This window comes from Corvus cornix, chromosome 3 (assembly GCF_000738735.6).
Source record: "Corvus cornix cornix isolate S_Up_H32 chromosome 3, ASM73873v5, whole genome shotgun sequence".
Lineage (NCBI taxonomy): Eukaryota > Metazoa > Chordata > Aves > Passeriformes > Corvidae > Corvus > Corvus cornix.
This window is the reverse complement of record NC_047056.1, coordinates 68,199,269-68,216,093: the sequence shown is the minus strand read 5'-3', so window position 1 is coordinate 68,216,093 and position 16,825 is coordinate 68,199,269. Positions and strand designations below refer to the sequence as shown.

Below are 16,825 nucleotides of genomic sequence, written 5' to 3'. Positions count from 1 at the left end.
GAGCTTTCTCACTTTTACCCTTCTGATTCTCTCCCTGATCCAACCACAGGAGAAGTGAGTGAGTGGCTGTGTGGGGCTGAGTTGCTCTCTGAGGTTAAACCACAACACAATGTCACATTCACTGCTAATTTTAAACTTCTATGAGCATAATTAATCTGAAACCCAAAGATATCAAAAAGCCATCTATCAACATGGCATTTTAGATGGCCCTTACGGATTACACTTCATTGTCCAGATTCCCTCTGCTGGCCACCTGGAGGAGGTAGCTGAAGTAGCAAAGGACTAGGCTGCATTTTCAAATACGTAAAAAACCCTCTTCTTCTACAACATTTAAATGTGAAGAGGCTCATGCAGGACCATCTTAAGGCAGTATTCTGTAGGCTCAGCATGAATTTTTGTCTTACGCTGGTGCACAGAGTGGGGACATGGTGCTGCCTTTCAGAGAATGTGCATTCCTGCAGGATGTGCGGCTTTAAGAGAAGTTTATTTCTCAGCTTTTTGCAAGATGCAATGATTTGGGATTTAGCAATTTGTATTTCATTCTCAGCACCAGATTCACCAGTGTTTAACTCCTAGCGTTACTAATAAGCATGCTCTTTTCTGTTTAGAAACTCTTTCTCAGTTCTCTTCTCTGTAAACCAGAGACTTGCTCACTAAATAAAATACTATTATCAAATGTGGCCAGAGAATTCAGCCTCTTCTGGAAGCAAGCAGTTACAGAAAACACACTGTCTAAGCTATTACTGGAAGGAAAGGTTGTGTCAAGGGGAATTCCTACTTTAACATTTCAACTTACTTTATTTAACAGTTTAAAGGAGCATGAACTCTATGGAAAACAACTAGAAAACAGCTGTGACTAGTCAGAAAGGAGATGCTTCCAATTTTACAGTTCCAGAAACATGAAGAGCAGACAGTTTTTGTAGAGACTGGCAGTTGACACTATTTTAATACACCCTGTGTGCATCAGCATGTCAGGCAAATGGCCCTTTTTGTTTGTGTCTCTAATATTACTGGCTGAAGTGCTAACCCTTCTCCCATATGCTGCTGTAGAATATTTGAGGCATTACGCCATACTGAGCTTGATAAATTGTACCATTCCATTTATTCTCCTTACGGTGCAGAGAGTCCACTAGATGGAGGTATTTTGTCGTATCTAGGGAGGAAAAAAGCAGTCCCGTAGATGATCACAACACCAGGAACAACCCCCTCTGCTTTGACAGAGAAGCTTACATCTCTCAAAGCACTGCCAGAAAGGAGGAGGAATGCAGGCGTTTTTCACAGCTCTTAATTTTAAACCTGCAGCTGAGGTAGGAGGCAGCTAGTCAATGGGGCCAGGCAGGGTGTGGTGGAGGGAATGCTGGGGATGGCCCAGTGTTTCAAAGCCCCAAAGTCAGGCTGTGCTCTGAAACCACTCCACTCTACAGCTACCTCTTTGCCCCAGACTGCCTTTAGTAAAATTTCCGAATCCAAATCACAGGGATACCCCCTCTATGTCATTTCAGGTATTGCGCTGAATGTTTACTCCAAAGCACAAACCAAATTTCATTTGTTGAGAGCTGAAGAAAAATTCAAAAATCCCAGACAAACCACATATATGCTTTCTATTTGCAAGCAGCACTGGCAGGTGCTTTAAAAATGGGCTTACTTCATATAATTCCTGATGTAAGTGGAGAGAGGAAGCATTCTCACAGAAAAGCAGCTTTCTGGAGATTCCCATTCTGGCTGTCACTACTCCAGGGGTGTGGTTAGGTCCAAGTTTACAAGCAAATAGACCTGACTATGATGGGAACTGAGCTTCTGTAATCCTACAGGAAAATCAATGGATGCTTGGATTTTTTTCCTTTCTTAGAAAACTTTCTTCCAGGCAGCAATTACCTGCATCAAAATGCATGCACTGCAGCTGCCAACATGAAGGGGAATCTCTCTGTCTCACCAACTCGAAGGATGATTGCTCTTCAAGTCCTGGTGAGCACCCCCAGATTTCACCAACTGGCATGTACAAGGTGTTTATAATGTGTGGAACCTCTTGTTCCAAGTTATGGCATAGTTTGTGCAAGGTTAGGAAAGTACAAGGCAATGTGAACAAAAATGGATCATAAAAAAGGGTTCGTTTCCAATTGCTAATTTAGAAGCAGAAAGGTTTTAAACTGCTGTTCCCTCCACAAGTCATAACTGAAGTTTCTGTGCTTTCATCTACATCAAAGCTCTTTAGCATCATGAAATATTACACAGAATTACCTGATTTTTTTTAAACTTCAATGCGTGTTGAGCCAATTCCAACCCTGCAGTTGCTATATTAAAATTAACAGGAGTTGTACCAGGGGTGAATTTGCCTCACTTGCCTCATATTGTAAGAAAAAAAGAGAAGACCAGTATCACAAAACCTTAAGAAAGTGACACGCTTGGTTGCTAACCCATTTTTACCTCGACATGATAGCAGTAGTGAACATAACACAGAGCCTGCCACTTTATGTTCTTAGCCAAGAATTACAAGATGTTCAGATATAGGTCAGTAGCACAGTGAGTTTTAGAAGTTATTTTTAAATTGCTAAGGGATTTTTTTTCTATGGGCAGTTGATAAAATCAATTTTAAGTGGATGATTTCCAGGATGGAAATGTGGTTTTCATGTCAGATGCAACAGTACAATGGCAACAGAACTTCCTACCATGTTCTGACTGCATCACCTACCTTTAAAAGGACAAAAATGCTTTTAAACTTGGCATGTGAGTCTCGATAACTACTCTTCTGTGAATCAGTTTTTAGGTCATTTCTGTGTAGGAATACTTGCAGCAGATTGGAAAAAGTGTTAGTACATGCCTTGCAGAACCTCTGTGGCTACTGGTAAAGTACAGAGCTAGTAGTCTCAGTTATGAATGTGGGGTTACTGTAAAATGTAAGTAAATCACACAATCTAACACATTTTTTTAAGTAAAGCTGCATGTGGTTGAAGATTTTTTCCCCAACAATAGAGCACTTTGCAGAAGGGCACTAAATGCAAGGACAAGTAAGCATAGAGTAAACCCCCTCCACACCTCAATATCCAACATCGGATCTGGCTAATAACATAAGCAAACATTAATAACATAAGTAAACATTATTGTAAACATTACAAGTTTGAAACTATTAAAAAGCAGATTCCCAAGCCTAAAACTTACGAGCTGTTAAGTATCTGAAATTTTTCTCCTTTGTGAAAACTCAAGTCATCTTCTGTTCTTGCTTCATAGTCATAAAGCGCCACAAAAAGAGTTACACCTAAAGAAAAAGACAGGTGGGTTATACTCCATCACAAAAGACAGGAGGGAAAGGAACCTCAAGAGATTAGGTAGCTAAGCCACAGGCAAGCTGCTCCAGTTGCTGAGGAGCAAACCAAACTGAACACTCCTACTTTCTGAACAATTCTCATCTCTCTGGTCTTATGCAGCCAGTGGGCACTCCACCTCCTTCATTCTGTACAGTCACAGGATCCCAAACAGGCCAAGGGGTTGAATAGAAAGTTTAGACATAGCCATGCCAAGTATTCAACTACTTGAGGTGGCTCAGCCCACACTTTCCATTCCCTGGTAGAGGGAAGAGGCAGTTAGCCAAATTTGGCATGTATACATAATTTCTCATCCCCACATGAACCTGCAAGTGAGCAAAGGTAGGGGGGAAGACCCAGCTCCACCCTACTTCAATTCTTTGCACTATTTAAAGAAACGATTCTTCCCAAAAGCAACATGCTGAGACAGTCAGGCCTCTGCTGTAGATGCATGATTGACACTACGAGAACTAAAATAAGACTTTCAAACTCACCTGTTCCTCCTCTTGTACGCAGCGTCCCTGTATGAGAGGAGGAGTTGACTCCACCAAACACGGTCAGTCCTTGGCCTCCTGTGGCATGGAAGTTGTTGTAGTTTGGGATTGAAGTCACACCAAAGCTAGGATAGTGCTGTGGAGTAGGATCTGTCCCATAGCGGTAGCCTGAGCTTTGAGTTAAACTGCCATCCCTCTCGTCAGTCAGTTTTGTTGCCTCTTTATCCTTACATTGCACACAGCCCATTATCTAAAATCCTAGGAGAGGAAGGAAAGGACAGGTGTTCATATGTTGATGCTCACCAGATCTCCTCCAAACCCACATATGATGAGGCTAAAGTTCACTGCTCAGAAGTTAAGCACTTTTAAAAAAAAACCTGCAGTGGTCTGAATAAAAACAACAACACAAAAAAGCTCACACAAAATCTTCCCCTCGGGAATTTTCCATCGAGGCCTGGGGAAAGGGGTCCTGCCTGCTCTTAGAGTAGTGGCAGATCTTTGCACAGCTCTGCCAGGCAATACTTTGCATGGAGGTACAAAGAGGATGAAACCCATCTTGCTCACCCTTTGCCAGGAGAACACAACTGGCAGGCAAAGGACTCAGCCAAAAAAGTGCAGCTGGAGATGTTCAAGACTGCCCTCAGAACACAGAATGAGGCACTTAGCTTGTGGTTCATATTTGACCTTGCCAACTACACAAGAGTGGACTTCACCTAAAGACAGTAAAAAGCTTCTTCCATTGCTGGAGCTCTGCACGGCAACCAGAAAAGCAGCCACAGTGAGCAAAGAGTTACTACAGCAGGAAAGTAGGAGGGAGCTTATCAGGGGGCACAACTAAAAACAAAGGAAGCTCCTTTTTATGTAGTACCAAATTGAGGGCTAAAACCATTGGTAGCAGAAGGTGGGGCTGCCAAAAGTTCACACGTTAAGAAACTAGAGAAAGTCCCAGAAGAATTAACATGTCAAATGCAGAGCAACTCCAAGTACAGATTCCACACAGGATGAAACTGAGAGGGTTTCAAAAATTACAGCTTCAAAAGAGGTTGCTTCAAGTTTTTTTAATTCTTATAACCTCTTGTTCAGCATCCTCATGAGGCACTACTAGGGCCTGGGTTAATCTCTCTTTATTTTAGGTGCCTGCCTCTCTCTGCGTGGAGGGAGACAGAGGGTGATTCACCACATCTCAGAAGCAGTCCTGCAATATTAGTCCTGTTACCCAGTGTTGCCTTTCATCTGCTAGCTCTAACTTTCTATAATCCATGTGGTGGTGTTACTGAACTCTTTCCTATTGACTCAAGTTGAACCTAGACACAAAACCTGAGTTTCTGGAGCTGGGTGTAATGAACCTAGGGAATCAGATACTTGTCTGGATGCATCCTTGAACTCAACCAGTACAGTGACTCTGAGATGCAACCTGGCACACAAACAACATGCTCTGAACAGTGGGGCTGGAAGAGAAGTGGCAGAAGAAAAAAAATCTTAGAAAATTATTTACTAGACATACTTTTTCCAGAATATATAAATAGACAGAGAGAAAATGCAGAGAACAGAAAAAAAAAATATAGCCAAGTACTTTTTTTTTTTGCCCCACATTTCTTTTCACATTTCAGACAGTATCTGTCACTTCAGGTAAATAAAAAGTTTACGCTTTTTAAAATTTCCTAATTTTTCTGCAGCTTCCAGGCTGGCTGTTTCCTCACCCCAACATCAACACAGGAAATTGGTTTTGACAAACTCACGGGATTCAGAAAAAGAATGTTTCACCAATGCTAATGCTAGAAAAATTACGCAGCAGCTTCCTGTTTTTCTGTGACAGTCCACAGTCTGGATACCTGCTTCCTACATCTAACCTGCCTAATTAACAAGAAAAACACTTCTGTTGAAGATTTGCAGATACTTCCAGTTATTCTACAAGTCTGTTCAGAAAAAACAAGCACCATTTTGGTGGTCCACAAGAAGGACAAGAAGAGCCTGCCAGTCTGACCTTGGTGCCCAGCAAGGTTATGGAACAGATCATCTTGGGTGCAATCACAAGGCTCACACAGGACAACCAAGGGATCAGAACCGGCCAGAACAGGTTTAGGAGAGGCAGGTCCTGCCTGACCAACCTAATCTCCTTTTATGACCAGGTGATTGGCCTAGTGGATGAGGAAAAGGCTGTGAATGTTGTTTACTTGGACCTCAGGAAAACCTTTGATACTGTCTCCCACAGCATTCTCCTGGAGAAGCTGGACAGGTGGACTCTTCGCTGGGTTAAGAACTGGCAGGATGGCCAAGTCCAGAGGTGCAGGTGAATGCATCCATTTGGCCTCTGGTCACCAGTGGTGTTCCCCAGGGCTCATTGTTGGATCCAGTCTCCACTCCTGTTCAATACCTTTATCGATGATCTGGATGTGGGGATCGAGTGTGCCCTCAGTAAATTTCCGGATGACACCAAGTTGGGTGGGGGTGTTGTTCTGCTGGAGGGCAGGAAGGCTCTGCAGAGGGATCTGGACAGGCTGGATCAATGGGCTGAGGCCAATTGTGTGAGGTTCAACAAGGCCAAGCCCTTGGGTCACAACAACCCCAGGCAGTGCCACAGGCTGGGGCAGAGTGGCTGGAAAGCTGCCCAGGGGAAGAGGACCTGGGGGTGCTGGTCAACAGCAGCTGAACATGAGCCAGCTGTGCCCAGGTGGCCAAGAAGGCCAATGGCATCCTGGCCTGGATCAGCAATAGTGTGGCCAGCAGAGCAGTGATTTTCCCCGTTTTCAGCACTGGTGAGGCCCCACCCTGAATCCTGTGTCCAGTTCTGGGCCTTTCACTACAAGAAAGATATGAGGTGCTGGGGGTGAGTCTATTTCCCAGCCAGCTGGTGACAGGATGAGAGGCCATGGCCTCAGGCTGCCAGGGGAGATTCAGGCTGAACATCAAGTGTTCAAAAAATGACTGAACATGGCCCTCAGTGCCATGGTCTAGTTAACATGGCAGTGATCAGTCAAAGGCTGGGTGCTATGATCTCAGAGGTCTTTTCTAACCTAAATGATTCTGTGGTGCTGTAATTTTATTTTTATTTATTTCCGGGAGCTGCATTGCATGTAATTAGCATGGGTCTACCCTCTCTTGCTCTTAACCTAACTTAAAACTGCCCTTTTTGCATTTCTGTATTCCCTTCAAGATACCACACCCACTCAGTGGGGTTCCCTCACCAAAATGTTTGGAGAACAGAAAAATGGACTCCTGACTTTGCACTTGCTGCAATGTGTGGCATGAGCTGGGATCCCTCAAGAAACTAAAGCAACAACTGGTCGAGGGAAAGGGATTTGCAGCCTGGAGGCTGCAAAAAACACTGCTGCTGTTACTGCTGCAGCAGCCAGTGCTAACCTTCCTCCTCTGCTTGCCCTGCAAGCTGGGTTGGAGCTGGAGGTGCAGAGTATTGTGCATCCCCAGGACCAGTAGCGACACCAGGTGAGCCCACAGGGACCATGAGAGGTGCAGAGGTGCCCTGGCCAGCTTCATATCAGCTGTGAAAAACTGCTTGTGGAGACATGACTACTGCTTTTATCATTTCAACAGCAGGATAGTCTGGCTCTGGAGACCCTTTGTTTGGAGATGTCATTCAGAAGTGAGGTTTTCCTCACTCAGAACCAAGGAGTCCTATGGCACTGCCAGGGAGTGAAGCAGTGGAAGGCAAGAGCCCCGTGGGGTGATGGCTCATCTCCCTGCTCTCAGTATGGGCAGAGCACAGAAAGCTTTGGGCAGGAGGGATGAGTCTGGGACTCACTACTTGGACCCTGCTACACCTCTGTGAAAGCATGGCTGTGATGTGCAGAGAACAAAACATGGGCAGCGAGCAAAGGCTGCGTAGGAGTTACCACGAGAGAAATCCCAGCTCAACAGGAAGGGCAGAGAGGTGCTGACCACCTGAAGAGGGAAGAGTAAGCCATTAAATCAGCCTGCTTAAAGGCTGCAACATGGGCTTATTCACCTCAAAGCAACAAAGTGATATGCAGGATTTACTGTTTAAAGAAGAATTTCACAGCCTTTTTGCTGGCTTGCAGACTTACATCCCTGTGAAATGCTATCACCTCCTCCCTTTTCCCTCCCAGCTCTGTTTCTCCTCTTATTTTTCCCCATGTGCTTTCATGAAAAAAAGTAGAGAAGAAAAGTAAAGAAAAAAAAGAGATAGAAAACATGAAATCTGGGAGACCAGTGGGAGGGAAAGTGGTTTTCTTGTTGCTCATTCACAAACGTTCAGCTGAGCAGGGAAAAAAAATCCCCACTGAAATCCGGGAATATTTCACGTATAAATTTACAACTGCTGACAAGACAACCCTACATATTTCATTTACACATTGATAAGGAAAACGTTAAAATAACAAATCAGCTGCAAAAACTGCTAAAAGTATTAATTCTGAAAAAAGTGAATAAACAAGGGGATGGTATACATATGTACTAGTAGTTTAAAAAATGGTTTGGGTTTTTATTACTAGGAATGGTATGCATGGAGAACTAGTGAATTATGAATTTCTTGATTTTTGTTTGGTTTTTGCTTGCTTGATCTTTTTGCTGGCAACGGCAGCACACCAGGAAGGAGAATCTGATGCAGAGTGAACAACTGACAAAAAAGGCTTTTTCTTTCACTTGTCCCCTCCCACTGTCACAGTGTCTAGACAATCCAAGTATAAAGACTGCTTGATTGCAGCTTCTTGTAAAATGTGACAGAGGGTGTTACATGCACACATCTTTTCAAGCCAAGTCCCTGAAAGTTGTCTGTTCTTGGCTCAAAGAAACAGCATTGTGGGGAGTTGGCTAAATGTGAGAGAATACATGTATGCATGTACATGCCTAAAGTGATTTCAGCTTACTCAGGGGTTTCATAGACAATAAATATCACCTCCATTCAGCATCTGCCTTTGTGTCAATGAATGGAATCCAAAAACTAATCTCCTTCAGTATCACAGAGCAGGCTTTTAATATCCAAAAGTTTCATCTCCGTGCATGTCAGCATTGGGAACTGTGGAAGGCTGGAATTATTCAGCCAGCTCTGTGATCACCAAACAAAATCTGGAGTTGTTTTACACTAAACTCTCTAGGGATGAGCACACAGTGTTGTTCATCCAACATGCTGTGCATCTTACAGTAAGGGAACAAGTTTTTATTCCATTTCCACTAGGAAAGGCAGCATTTCTCGGATGTGTGAGTTATGGGTCACACAGCAATATCATAGTCTGACACTGGTCATGTTAAAAGGTATGTAACTGGCCCAATTAAAATGAACTTTTCTAATGCAAGCAAGTTCAATTTGTTTAGTTTGAAGCTGTGTTTTTATGGGCAGTGTAAAACATGTGTTTTCATGAAAACATACCCCCCCCCGTTTTCATGGGTTTTGAGACTTCCTTAGAGACAAATGAAAATAAACATGTTACTTGTCTCCTTTCTTGTCCTGATTACATTTCTTGGACTCCAACATTTACACTGCAAGCAATCCAACATGTGTCTAGCCAGAAGAGTAGTTTCCACCCACATTGTGGACAAGGATATAAAATTAATTATGTCATTATTAATAATTTATATAGTCATAGCACCTCATTACTTTCAGGTAGGATACAGATGAAGGCTAAGGAGATATATTAACATTATTATTACTGTAAATCATCCTACTTTGTTTTTTCTTTTTGTTCTTGATTCAAAATGGAAGCCAAAACTGAAACACCCAACAAAGCCAGACATCCACTCCATTAACAAAAACAAAAGCAGTCCTCTGCTAGCTAATCCAAACCTAGGAAAAGTCCAAGAGTAGCAGGAAAATTCCTCTTTTTCATACTTCTATTTTAGAAGTAAAAGTTCCAACATGTGATATCTGAAAAGCAAAAAGTACTGATTAACCTTTGCTTCTGCAGTAGTAAGCATATGGATGGGGGGAAGAACGGTGTAAATTCACTCCTTCAGAGTATCAAAAGTTTTCTCATAAGCTTTTGCAACCCACAGCTGAAACTCTGAATTATGGTACATCTTCAGAACCTACTTTTTTTAGAGTTGTAAGAGAAAATAGCTCCTAAGAGTGTTTGAGAGAAAGGTAGCGGGAGATGCAGGGAAAAACCTTTCTACTCTGCACCCTTCGATCCATGCTGTGGCCTCTGTCCTTCAACCCCTTGCACAGGAAAGGGAACTGGCACAGGAGGAGGCTCCAACCTGCTGAAGAGATGGGGAGCAGGTTCAGACCCAGCAGGGTGCATTCTCCTTCCTCCTGGATTTCTCTGGAATGAAATCTAATGGCATATTTTTAAGATAACTTCTCTCAGTAAAAAACATGAAAGGGATAGGCTGGATGACTGGTAACTGTCAACTGCCTTTTTCTGACCAAGTCTTACAAATCCTGTCTGGAAAGCATCAGCAGGGAAGCTGAGTTAAGAAATAGTTATGTTAAAAGGAAATCAGCAGCACAAAATCCTTGGCTTTTATTCAGTCTCTGTGGTGAACAGGCATGAATCAAACTAAGGGTTGCATCCAGCATGGCTGTGAAAAATGAAATCTCTAAGGGCTGACTTCTTGGTGCTTTACGTTTTGCTGAAAGCATCACAGAACTATCAGTCTGTGACATCAAATAAACCAAATTTTATGAGCTACCGTGGGATTTAATATTCAAAATGCCACATTCTGAGTTACCGTGAAGATTCAAGGAGGACAGAAAAGGCTTTCCAAGAATAAGAACTCCAAGAATTTTTAAAAGAGACTTTAAAAATGACTGTGGAATGCCTCCTGCAGGCTGTATAGAGGGAATAATCAACACAGAAATTTACCCTGAAGTTGAAATGTCTTACTTTCCATGTCCTATTAGTAGCTCCCTAGAGAGAAACTGATGGATTACATATTTTGAAACACAACTCTGAGACACATTAAACTCCCCAATTTTCAGAAAAGTCTCACTCACCCACTTTGACTATTACAAGTCACTAGGAAGGCATTCCAAGTTGGGCAACAAACAGGCACTTAAAACCAATCCTATGTAGGTCAGTAATTCTCATGCTGTCTGCTCGCTGACCTCTCTTTGACTCACATCTATGCTGATGGGAGCATTTTGGATTTCCAGAATTAATACTGCATCAGTTTCAAGCCAACTCAAATAAAACAGATGGAATAAAACAGCCACACTTACTGCATTATTTTTGTTTTTATCTATTAACTCTGGGACATTTTAGAGAACTGCCTACATCCCAGCTTAGCCAGTAATTCCACAATTTTTAGGTCAGAGAGATACAACAAATACTTTAAAATTCAGACTCTTGGGTGTTATTCATTATTTCTCAGGCTTGTGGGTTGCAGGTTACTATGTATACATATAATTTTTATACTAAGGTCCGATCTAGAAAGAATATAATTTTATTGCAATATGATAGATCTGGTTCAGCCTTGAACGAAGATGGAGATTTGTGTAGAATTCTTGCAAATGTACATGTGCACCACACCTGTCATGCTGCATTGAAAAATGTAAATCAGAGAAGACACAGTACTACCACTGGATGCCCTCTGACTGTTAAAGATATGCAGAAGATCTCATATACACGAAGTTATATTCCTGAACAAAAAGCCAGAAACACCAGGGCAAAACTTAAAGTATGTTTCAAAACAACAATCAAAAATTCCTCGGATGCATTAATTTGATTTTTTAAGGGAGTCCTTTAATGCTTCACTCCCAGATTCTGCTTCAGTGGGCTGAGCAGAAAAAACCCCAGCAGTTCAGTTGTTCATCTGCAACAGTCAAAAGCCAGGCTACTGCCCAGTGTCCATGGACATCCATGGCTGGATGAGCAGGAAGAGCAGTCTTAGCTGAGCTCCTGCTGCCATACTGCCCTGGTTCAAAGCAAATGCCTTTTACAGTGCTGGTGTGCTCTTACTATTGTTTCTTGTCAGCTTAAGTTGCTTTGGAAGTCTTCTACAATGGTGGCAGAAGGGGTTCAGGAAAGGGAGCAGCTCCTGCTGCTGTGAGAAGAGCAGACCCTGCAAGGAGCTTTGAAGTGCCATATTCTGCCCTGCTGTTCCTCTCCATTACTGACTGGGGATGCAGCCCTGGAAACAACAGCTTCCTGACACTACAAACAAGGTTTAAGTTTTAACACATGCCTGCAAAGTGTGGCTCTGTGCTTGCCTTCCCTCTTTTCCCCTTTGGGACTGGAACTAAAAGTCAGTTATGAAAAATGAAGGTTTGGGCTTCACCTTGCCTGTTTAATTTAAGTCAGCCTCGGGGGTCCAGACCAGGGAAGAGAAGGTGCATGTGGAAGGATTTCACTGAGTTCCAACCAGAGCCTTGGCTTCTGCCAGAGGCTGTGAGCACAGATGTCCATGGGGCATGGCGAGTGGCCACTCAGGGCCAGGAAGGAAGAGTGATAAATGTCTTGGTCCCTCTCTGGCAAGAGATTTATTACAACCCAGACAATCTGTTTATTATCCATATAGCTGTATGATCTATTTATTACCAGTTAGAGAGGAAAAAGGACGTCAGTGTTCCAGCTGGGCAGGAGGAATAATAACCATATCCATGTGTTCTTTGAGGGGCAGTGGTGGTGGTGGGACTGGCTGGTAGCTGTCTGGTGGGGGGGTCACCTGGCAAGGCCACAGGAAGCTGCGTTACCATAATGCTGTTTGAGCAGCTGTAATCAAAAGCTCCCCAGTGAAAGAAGAGAAGACAAACCCTCTGAACTGCCCGTGAAAGGACACGTCGCCACCCTTTGGTTTTGTGCAGCTTCTTTGCCAGCAAAGTCTGTGAATGTCGGGGCCTCATCTTTTTCAAAAAACAGTGAATTCTCTTCCACTCACTCTGATACATCCCTTTCAGCAAAACCAAACCAGAACAAAACACAAGAAGCAATTAAAGGCTCACGCTGCAATCTCTTAAAGTTACAGCAGCTGAGTTATGCCTTGTACTGTCTCAGGGCTTTCATTACTTTGAAAAAAAGATGCCCTGGAAAAATGCAGCAGTTCTGAGAAAAGGTTCTTCTGTGTTTTTTTTTTCTTTTCCCACCAGCATCCAAACTTCACTTGTAATCTAAAAGAAAGAGTCTTACATGTAGCTAACTTGAGAGGGAAGGCTTGCAGGTTTTATGCTCATAAACTGAAGAGCAAGTCAGACTCAAAACTGCACATAGGATTTTTTTTCATGCTTAAAATGAGTTAAAGGAATATTTGAAATTAAGAACTAATGGTAGCAGCTAAACACACTGCTTGCTCTATAGTTAACCCCCCCCAAAGGATGGATCTATCCTTGGTTCTGAGTAACACATGAGAACACCAGGTAAATTCAACAGTGTGATTTTGAGCTACATTCTTCCTTCATCAGGCTGCTTGTGGTAGCTCTATTCATGAGCAGAGAGAAGTGGGTGGATGGTCTGCATAAGCATTTTGAGCTAATGCACCTAAATTTTAAAGTGCCTTTCAAGTGTGTAAATTAGAAAACCTATAGCAAGAGAACAACTGCTGCAAATGCCAGAATAATTTTGTCTTGGAAAGAGAAGAAGTAAAACAGTGTCTCCACTGATTTCCTCCTTCTTTTCTCCCATTAGAGAACAGAAAGATGATTGCAGGTTGATTCACACTGTTCTGATTTTTTTCTTTCAATTCTTATTTTTAGAATCTACCCAGGATTAATGAGTGTTCATCTGACCCACAGTATGGGAGCGGCATGGAGCAGAGTGCCAAATGTGAACCAGGATGGGCAGGGAAGGAAGGGGGGTAAGGGGAAGGACGCAGTACAGAAGTTCTGCCTGTTTGCCACTGTGGACTATGAAAGAGGCATAAAAAAAGATCTTCTCTCAAAAAAACCTCTCACTGCTCCTCCCCATCCCCCTTTGCCCATGCAGGAGTGAAACTAACCTCTTCTCTGCCTTGTCTGATTTCTGTTTTGTGACGGAAGAACTTGAAGGATGTGACAGCAAGAAAAAGGGAGCAAGCTGAGTCTCAAATCAGGAGATGGCTTCGAGACCGTTCCAGACACCATTCCCTCCTGAAGGGGCTCTCATTTCTTCTAGGTTGCTATTGCTAACATTTTAAAAGAGTTATTTAAATCCCTTATTTGTCCAGTTACACTGGGGAAAAAAATACTCTCCTTCCTAAACATGGGCAAAAATTTGCCTGTGGTCCTCCCACAAAGAAACCCCCAGCTTTCTCACCATCATTGCAGCTGGCCTCACCTACAACAGCAAAGTTGCTGACAGGTGGCAAACAGGGTGGCAACCACATTGTGATACAGGCAATGAGTACTTAAGGTACTGACTACACCAGTAATGGGGACACACAGAAACTCTGCCTGTGCTCACACACCCACAGAAAAGTTCTCTAGTGAGACCTGTTTTCTCAAACCCAGCTGCTGCCACTGTGGTTACTGTATATGACAGCTTACTGCTAGATGACATCTTAGGTAAGTTTACTGTGTTTGGACAGGGTTCAATTTCTCCATAGCATCCCAAACCCTGCTGTGCTTTAGATTTGTGACCAAAACAACATTGATAACTCACCCATGTTTAAGCTACTGCTGAGCAGTTCTCACACAGCATCAAGACCTTCTTAGTTTCTCACTCTGCCACTGTAGCAAGTAGGCAGGGGGAGGTTTGGAAAGGGACAGAGCCAGGAAAGCTGAACCCAACTGACCAAAGGTATATCCCACACCATATCACCCTCAGTGCATGAGGAAGAGTCCACAGAGGTTTCTTTATTTCTGTGTATTTACAACAAAAAGGCTAGTGTAGGACTGGATGGTGATCTGGAGCAGACAAGGAGGGTTTCACTGAAAATGACTGCTCTGTGAAACACCTTGTGAAATACACAACTCTCAACAGTTCAGGAGATCTGGAGATCCTGTCTGGAGTTCCTCCCTGTTTCCTAGCACAAAGAGACAAAAAACTGAAGGCCACTGAAATTAACAACTGTGCTGTCCCCACAGCACAGGGGACAGATGTCAGATTTGTAGATTGTGTTATAAAGGGAAAAGGACCTTTTGACAGGGAACAAATTGACACTATAAGCCAGGCTGGCTGGGAGAATCAGGTCAAATAAGCAACCACAAGCACATTCAGCAGAAACCATGATATCGAGGAGAACATCAACCAAAGCAGAGGCTGTGAGAAGATGACCCTTTTCAGTTGCTTATATGCTAATTACAGGATTCTGAAAAAAATTGATAACCCTCTGCTTATAAAGTAGCAATGCAAAACAGTACTCTTCAAAAATAACAGCTATATTTAGATTATTATATTATTAACAGAAACAGCTGTAGCCGATTTAAAAAATCCAAATGGAAGAGGGCGGTACCAGGCCATACGTGTCACAATGACATCAGAATGGCTGGCAACTTGGAAATAAATTATCTTGGAGAGTAAAGGGATGATGAGCTTCTTCAACACTTACATACAAGAAGTAAAAAATCCCTTCTTGCATTACTCTGAAGACCTTATGTCACTAGCACTAACACAGGCCTGTACTTTCCAAAGGGCTACAAATGACAAGTTACTAACTCTTAATTTCAGACAAGGATAACCCTGTGAAATTAGGCTCTTGCCAACTAGCTGCATGAGTCATCTACAGCATAGGCCTCGAAGCACCAAAGGAGACAGGAGCAGTTCACAGCACAATCACCACAAGGTGAAGAGCTGAACTCCACCACACACAAGCTAAACCCCATGGTGGCCACAGAGGCACCCACCCCACACGCAGCAGGACCCACTCACTTCCTGCCCCAGCCAGGGGCTGCAATGGGCAGGAGCTGCGGTGCCAGCACAAGCACAACTCACTGCTGGTCCCATGATGTAGGTACACCTGAGCTGCCCGTGAGTCATATGTGGCTTAGCACAGGAGCGAGAGCATCCCCGCTCTAGACTTTTGTCTCACTAGAGAGGAAACGATCACAAACCAGAAGGTTACTGGTTGTTTAGACTGAAAAAGACCAACGCCTCCTGTGCAAATATCTAACATTGTCTGCAATCAAATCCAGACCAGAATTTTACACAATGTGAGCATATGCTCTTTATAGATACATAAATTAAAATCCTAGTGCATGCTTTCTGAGAAGCGATTTCACAAAACTAGAGCAAATGGAAGTCAAATCAGGCTGAAGGCAGCACATACAGAAAGCTGCTGACATCTGCAAACAGTTTAAGACATTTCCTAAATGCCTACAGTGTTACAACCATGGAAATGGGCTAGATAAAAATAACATACAATGAAAAAAACCCAACAGCTGGGTTCACCAGGGAAGTGAAAAAAACATATAAAATGTTATATAGATAACTGATACGTGAAAGGGGAAAGAGGTAAAGATAAGAAGAAGCAAAAAAGCTAAAATAAAGATTATATAGAGGAATCAAGAAGATACAAAAAAAAAAAAGGCACATAAAATCAGAAATACATTTTTTATTTTTCTAAACAGATTATGAAAGATGAATCCTGAAGAATAAAAATCGTAGAATCGTTCATAATGATATGACAGCAGCAGAAGTTATTCAGTCAATGTTTCTGATTAGCACACAGGTAAAAGGCTGGGTGATCTGTTTATGATGATAATAATGAAATAGCTTCCCACCACAGCAGCCCCTGGAGAGGGGACGTTAAACAGAAGATAAACGATTCTGGGTGATTCAGATTAGTTGCTAGAAATAGACTTGTCTCAGAAGGTTTACAAAGGCAGCCTTGGAGCTGCTACTGCCTCTAAAGCAGTTCTTGGCCCCTGGGGAAGGACCAGGGAGAGGAAGAAGGCTCATACTGGGCTACTATTTGAGAAGGGTAAAAAGTAATTAGAGGCCAGTTGGATGAGTTTCCAGTATTTTGCAGAGGATAGAACAACCAACATAGGTCTCAATTGGTAATTTTTTTTTAAAGCTCTGTAATTGAAGTCAATTAACTGGGCTTTAAGGAAAATAGATCCTGTGAAGCTAATCTGATGTAATTTATTGCAAAAATTACAAGTTCACTTGATGAAGGCAGCATTGTTAACAGTATTACAAATCTAAGTCATTTGACTTGTTCTGTAGAATACCTTTATGAATGCTTTCAAGCCTATATGGAGTA

General features: G+C 42.7%; 1 protein-coding gene across 6 annotated transcripts in view; it reads right to left on the bottom strand.

Annotated features, from left to right (window-relative positions):
- Window positions 1-16,825, bottom strand: part of FYN (FYN proto-oncogene, Src family tyrosine kinase) — a 138,858-nt gene that overhangs the window by 36,547 nt on the left and 85,486 nt on the right. For 5 of the 6 annotated variants that reach the window (XM_039569184.1, XM_039569181.1, XM_039569183.1 and 2 more), the window contains 2 exons: window positions 3,794-4,051; window positions 3,157-3,253 (listed from right to left, as the gene is read on the bottom strand). In XM_039569184.1, the coding sequence (XP_039425118.1) occupies window positions 3,157-3,253; window positions 3,794-4,040 (344 nt within the window). In that variant the 5' untranslated portion in view covers window positions 4,041-4,051. Of the gene's footprint in view, window positions 1-3,156; window positions 3,254-3,793; window positions 4,052-6,649; window positions 6,661-16,825 lie in introns of those variants that run through there. The other variant, XM_019287733.2, reaches the window with a different exon arrangement.